At 35.2% G+C, this 6872-nt stretch overlaps 1 protein-coding gene across 1 annotated transcript; it reads left to right on the forward strand.

The window, feature by feature from the left end:
- The first annotated feature begins 680 nt into the window (after window positions 1-680).
- LOC149963220 (uncharacterized) lies at window positions 681-3488 on the forward strand. The gene is made up of 8 exons (XM_090170514.1): window positions 681-1430; window positions 1653-1880; window positions 1948-2130; window positions 2201-2296; window positions 2360-2638; window positions 2706-2950; window positions 3014-3170; window positions 3231-3488. Exons 2-8 carry the CDS (start codon window positions 1670-1672, stop codon window positions 3410-3412), a joined length of 1353 nt encoding a protein of 450 aa, XP_090026640.1. The 5' UTR covers window positions 681-1430; window positions 1653-1669; the 3' UTR covers window positions 3413-3488.
- The last annotated feature ends 3384 nt before the right edge of the window (window positions 3489-6872 follow it).

Consider the following 6872-nt stretch of genomic DNA (forward strand, 5'->3'; position numbering starts at 1 on the left):
CCTATCTTATGCCGCTGTTTAGATACTAAAGATAAATATCCTTTCGTAGTAGGGTTGTTTTATGGCAATGGCAAGCCAAAGCCTTTAGAAAACTATTTAAATAAGTTCGTTTCTGAAATGCAGAAACTGTATACTGATGGACTAGTGTTCAACGAAGTTATGTTTAATTTAAATTCCGTTCTTTTTGTTTGCGACGCTCCTGCGAAGGCATATTTAAAATGCATTAAAAATCACAATGGATATCATGGTTGCGATTATTGCGAACAAAAAGGTTCATATATGGACAAAGTAATATTTAATGAAATGAACGCTGTTTTAAGAACAGATGAACGATTTAGAAACCAATCTCAAATACAACATCATAGTCCGGAAGGCAGATCTCCCTTATTACAGTTACCAATTGACATGATAGCAGCTTTTCCAATTGATTATATGCATTTAGTCTGTTTGGGATGCACTCGTCGGATATTAGTCAGCTTAATGAAACCGAAATCAAAAGTGAAACAGAAGTCAATTATTATTGAACAACTGTCAGCCAAGCTTTTAAAAGTCTCTAAGCATACTCCTGTTGAATTTTCACGGAAACCTCGAAGTTTATCAGAAATTGATCGATGGAAAGCCACGGAGTTTAGACAGTTCATATTGTACACAGGATTTTTTATATTTTGAGGCATATTACCAGATAACCTAGTGGACCATTTTCAGTTATTGCACACGGCAATTTACATACTCTGTGGACATAATCCAGAAACAGAGCAAATAAACTACTCAGAGGAACTTCTCCGATCATTTGTCTCTTATGCAAAAAACATATATGGTAAAGGAATATATGTTTATAATATCCATAACCTAATTCATTTGGCTGGACATGCACGAATTTATGGAAGTTTAGAAAACTTTTCAGCTTTTGCTTTTGAATCGTATCTTGGACAACTGAAAAAACTTGTCCGTAGCCCCACTAAACCTCTGCAACAAGTTGTTAATCGACTAACTGAAATAAACAAAATAGATTCAACTGCTGAACTAAATACTAATATAAATAATATGGTAGTAAAATATGAACACAATAATGGACCACAATTACCAAACTGTGAAGGAGCCCAATTTAAGAAACTAATATTTAAGGGTTTCACTTTCACAAGTCATATTGGAGATAACTGTTGTAGTTTCCAAGATGGAAAGATACTAGAGATACACAACATTATTAAGAAAAATACAATTATATATATAATTGGAAAATACTATAAAACCACCACAGATGCATACAAATATCCGTTTTCTTCTTCAAAATTGGGAATAAAAAAAGTGTCGAATCTATCATCGCTAAAATCATGGCCTGCTTCACAAATATTTAAAAAATGTTACTTTATGACTGACACCATAACTTCAGGGATTGCAGTTCCACTACTTCATATTAACTAAGAGTGGAGGTTAGTAAATCACTTGCTACTGCTAATGTGATAATAATTAAACGGAATTTTTTATTTGAGTAATTCACGATATCTGATAACTAAAGATTTAACTTCCCTTTAATTTGGAATTTTGCTTGCTATGCTTTCTTGTCTTTGATAATTTCTAAGATTTTGCTGTTGCTAATTAATTTGAAAGTTGTAAATTTTGAAGTTTTACCTAATTGCTTTTACTATTTTTAGGACTGGTTATTTAGAAAATGTTTATGGTTGTGGAGTTTGTTGAAAAAACGTCCAGTGGTGATATCGAATGCGGTATTATCAACAAAAAATGGCTTGATGCAAGTCGAAAAAAGTGTTTCTGGCCTCCATATCGCTCTGCAGATAGACAAGTGAAAGCTATTCTCAATTCTGAAAGCCCGACTGATAAGTGGAACAAGTTTGGCGTTAGCAGAGTTTTTTATTCAACCGGTATGATATATCAATATGTTTTCGAATTGGAATTAAAATAAAATAATTTTTTAATGTTTTATACTAGATGATTATAAAACTGCCGAGAAAAAAGCCCAACAAAGCGAGACAATTTCTGATGTAGCTACGGACTGTGGAGATTCTGAAACGAATATTGGTATCTCAAATAAAAGGAAAAGGAAGAGTGGAGCTATTCACTCAATTTCTAAAGAAAAAAGCAATTTTTTCAATGTTAGCAGTGATGATGAAGGTACAATTTTTTTTAATTTATTTATAGTATATAGTTAATTGTATTTTTATTTGCTTTTACAATACATTAGCAAATCAACGACAGCAATTGAAAGATTTACATCTGCCAAGCATCGGAAGTTTTCCATCTAGCAATAACAACTCAACATTACCTCTTTCTGCCTCAAGTGTGTACACAATTTTTTTTAAATATATCAATTGAAATTTAATTTTGCTATTTCTTATTTCAGTGGAGTTTGAATCGACTATAAATCAATCAGTTACAGATTTAAATCTTCAGGCTGAAAATAGTAGTAATCTCAATGGTCATAAGGTCATTGGCAAACAGTCAAAAGGCACGCCATCAAAGATAGCTGTTTCAAAGAATCATCTAAATGGAGACGATGTTTGCCCCGCTAATAGTTCAGTTGAAATGAATTGCACTCAACAATCAACAATTTTCCCATCTCCAAAAGAGTCCCGTAACGTGACGACGGCCAGTTTTAGTGGATATAAATCTACAATCAACTGTAAGTAAAAGCTCTATCATGTTTATCGCATTATATAACCAAATTAAAATGAAAAAAAATATTTCAGGTGAACCAAGTCTTCTTGATATCGTTCGAAGCATACAATCCTTCCAAGAAAAACTTATGCGAGAAGTTCAAGAAATTAAAACTCAAACTATGGCAAATGCAAGAATGCTCAATAAGCTTGTAGTTGAAAATGATCCAAAACATTCTAAGCTGGACGTTGATAATCTTAATTTACCTGTAGATTGTCAGTCTTCCATGGATAACTTGGAAGAGTTTCTTATGGATAAGAAAAACCAAATTATATTGGTTAGTACCTTTAATTGAACTTTTCAAGTAAAGCAAATGTATATAAAATTATTGTTTTTGTAGATTTCATTTCTAGGAGGGTTAGGCGGAAAAAACTTAGGAGATGGCACAAGGAGAATTTTATCAACCATATTGAGTGACAAATTAGCCCAAAATTACAATTGGGCAGGACACGGAAAGATGTCGTTTAAGTCCTTAATGACGAAAGATATGATTATAAGCAAGTGCTTACACTCATTTGAATTTTAAAAACCATTCATTAAAACATAACATATTTAAGGTGCTGTAAGAGTAAACAACTGCTTCAGGAAAGCACAGGAATCGGAAATTGAAGAAATAATAAAAGAATGGTTAAAACATGCTTATACACGAATAACCAAAAAAGGAAAGGCCAAAGGAAAAACCAATAAAGAAAGCAGTACGGTTGACCATAACAAAGATAATTCAACTAGCAACATTTAAATGAGCAACTAATCACATAAATATAATTTGTATGTTTAATTTCAATACAAATTTGTTAAAACCGAATAAAATTTTCCAAACGAATTGAGATTTAGTTGTTTAATTGCTCCTATTTTATCAAAGTAGTTTCGAATACACGTAATTTTTGGGGGTTTGGTAAGTGTAGGAATGATGTTCGGATACGTGCTATATTGGTATTTATACACGTGTATATTTGGTGGTGTATCACGTGTATATTTGGTTTTGTATCACGTGTAATAGGGGTGGAATTAACGGGCATTTATTGTTTATACCTAGGTAAAAGAAACGTGGTTAGAGACGTTACTATTTTGTAGTTGAACACGTGTTTTCTTTGTTTTCAAACACGTGAAAGAAACGTGGTCAGGATGTGTGTGGAAACGTAATGCACGCGGCCAAAGTTTACGTGCCAAACACGTTAACTGTCTACGTTAATTGTTCGTCTTTTAAACTCGTTGTAAACACGTGTTTTTGCTACCTGGGATACGTCATCATGCACCTCCAAGTAACAATTGGTATCGTAACAAGCATCCACAGCCCACAGATATTACCTCCACCCAAAAGAGAATATGAGTTGCTGAATTCCCGAGCTATAGCTTTGATTCTATAGAAGCGCTAATTGACGCTCCATTATCTTTCCATTGGGCGCGATTTTGGGCACAATTCGAGCTCTGTGAAATCTTGTAAAAATTACGGATTTCCTTTAAGTTTTTCTTCAATCTTCTTTATCGAGTCAATTTCAGGATCATGAGTATATTTGAATTGTAAATAAATGCAACAGCTTTAACAAACATAATTCTCTTTCCAAAATCGATATTTTCTGTGACAATAATCACTAAACCTTTTGAACCAACATCTTCTATTTTAAGCGGTACTGTGAAATTAGCAATGTCGTGTTCAACTCTCTGCTGAGATGTTCAACTCTCTGCTTCGGATGTTCTGAAACATTTTCCCTAGAACAATGAAGGCCAAATTATTGAGATGCTTGAGTGGTTGTGCTCAAAAGTCCCCTCAAACCGAATACGGAACGCAAATACATGTAAGGAAAAATACAATCGTAGCTTTGTTAATTATGTTACGTTCTGCTTCGTCGAAATAATTATTGCTTTTCGAAGTCGTTCCATTTGAAGTATTCAAATTGTAAAAAATGTAAGATTTACATTTTAAGGATATGCTAACACTTTCAATCGCAAATTTATCCAAAAGGAAAGATTTTTTTGTGTTCTTTATGGCCAGTAGCCTCCGTCGTAAAGGCGTAGATTAAACGATTTTCGGCGAAGCTGTTCTGTTTGGAGTAAACATCAAATTAAGCTATTACTAAACTCAGAAATACTTAATTAAATAATTGTTAAAAATGTTTCATACCACTTACATAAATCTTTAAAAAAAAACTGAAAATTCCTGGTTGTAGTTGGTGGAACATGGTTTGATTTATATTTAAGCAGTTCCCTTTCCTCTCGCAATGTTTCGATTTTTGGTGACCAATATTTTAGGCTATTCTTTCACGTAATAAGTTATTTCACAATGTCATGCCTATGCTACCGCTGACATCTTGGAAAATGGCGGCTCAAATTCATAAAACCACTTTCACGTTGTCGTATCAATGATACGATCTCCAGACTTGTTTCATTGGATTAGAGTTCTACAGATATTTAACATTAGGAAATCCTTGACTGATGTTTGTGAAAACCATTATTAAACTTAGTTTGTAATCACATTTTATTACTTAAAGTTTAAAATTATAACTTTTGGTTGTTGCATTTTTATTTAAAGATTCCTCCTTTGGCCACTGGCGGCCGCCACTTACCATTGTCGAATAAATATATCAATGGCCTGTAGGCTGTCTGATCGCACCGGTATATAAATTCCTGACCCAATATAATTGAGCATTGTAAACTGAAGTTTAATAAAATTTAAAAAATTAACACCGCGAAAAAGTGAAGAGGTACACCATTTTAATAGTTTTTTTTTTAATTCAAACACCAATGTTTCCCCGTCAAAAACACGTACAATATCTATCAGTATGACCTAGTCATAAGTAGAGCGCAGGCTTGAGCATGCTGAAACCTAGGAGCAACAACCGCAAGGAGAACGTAGCTGGCCTTTAAACACGCTAACGCAGTGTTGTGGTAAGGGGGAAGACAATTTCAAAATTTTGCCCTCCCAACGGCAGCAGGTGCTAAAGCGTCTAACCAATGAAAAATGTACACAAGAAAATGCACGACTTTTGGCGGGTGGCGTTCTCCTTGTGTGGGGTGCTGTGTTTGTTGCTGCTAGGTTAAAGGGAATATAACCTCTGGTATTTCGGTCGCCCTCCGAGGATTCCAATATTGTCCGCTGCCTGCCATCATGGAGCTTCTATACATGGAGAAAAAACTGCCCCCCTCTTCTAGCTATGAACAGTATTGAGAAACCTTAGACAGAATTTGTCCTCAAAAAGGGGGCCTACATTTTCATCCATCCCCAGTTTTTCTGTAGAAAAGCCGAGCCCACATAAACAACAAAGATGGCTGTGTTTTAAAACTAACCCTCGGTTCGTATCGTTGTTTTTTCGTTACAAAACTACTAAAGGTTTTAGTCTAAAAATAGTAAATTTTAAAACAAAAATGGATACTAATGTTAGGAAAGGGAAAAATAAAAAATGCGTGTATGGTAGTTGTAGGAGCGATTCCCGGTACATCAAGAACAACGATATCAAGTTTATACCATTTCCGAAACTAAGCAAAAAATTGGGAAAACAAGAGAAAGGCCTCAAGTGGATTGAACGTTGTGGTAGATTGGATAAATTTGACGTTATATATTATTACCTATTTCATCCATTATATCAGGTACATTTAAATTATCACAGACTTTTGACTAGGATGGTAATAAAAATAAACCTAAGCCTTGGAACGCACATGGCAATTGAGGCATGGATGTACTTTCTACATCCATGATTAGGGGTATGACGTCAGAGATTGTTTACATGGGCTCGGGATGCGCGGGAGGCCAGAAAGCGTTGCGCAGAACTGAGGTACATCTTTGTCTAGAGGGGGGACCGCTAGTTTCTTCTCCATGTATAGAAGCTCCATGAATGTACTTTCTAAATCCATGATCAGGGGTATGACGTCAGAGGTTGTTTACATGGGCTCGGGATGCGCGAAACGCCAAAAAGCGTTGCGCAGAACTGAGGTACATCTTTGTCTAGAGGGGGGACCGCTAGTTTCTTCTCCATGTATAGAAGCTCCATGAATGTACTTTCTAAATCCATGATCAGGGGTATGACGTCAGAGGTTGTTTACATGGGCTCGGGATGCGCGAAACGCCAAAAAGCGTTGCGCAGAACTGAGGTACATCTTTGTCTAGAGGGGGGACCGCTAGTTTCTTCTCCATGTATAGAAGCTCCATGAATGTACTTTCTAAATCCATGATCAGGGGTATGACGTCAGAGGTTGTTTACATG

This window comes from Leiobunum rupestre, chromosome 1, assembly GCF_980474605.1.
Source record: "Leiobunum rupestre chromosome 1, qqLeiRupe1.1.hap1, whole genome shotgun sequence".
NCBI lineage: Eukaryota > Metazoa > Arthropoda > Arachnida > Opiliones > Sclerosomatidae > Leiobunum > Leiobunum rupestre.

Excerpts from the sequence above, each read along its gene's own strand:
- LOC149963220 (XM_090170514.1), top strand. The coding sequence starts at position 1,670 with ATGTTTATGGTTGTGGAGTTTGTTGAAAAAACGTCCAGTGGTGATATC. Across the intron at positions 1,881-1,947 it reads CAGAGTTTTTTATTCAACCG|ATGATTATAAAACTGCCGAG; the intron begins GTATGATATATC and ends GTTTTATACTAG. Across the intron at positions 3,171-3,230 it reads GACGAAAGATATGATTATAA|GTGCTGTAAGAGTAAACAAC; the intron begins GCAAGTGCTTAC and ends AACATATTTAAG.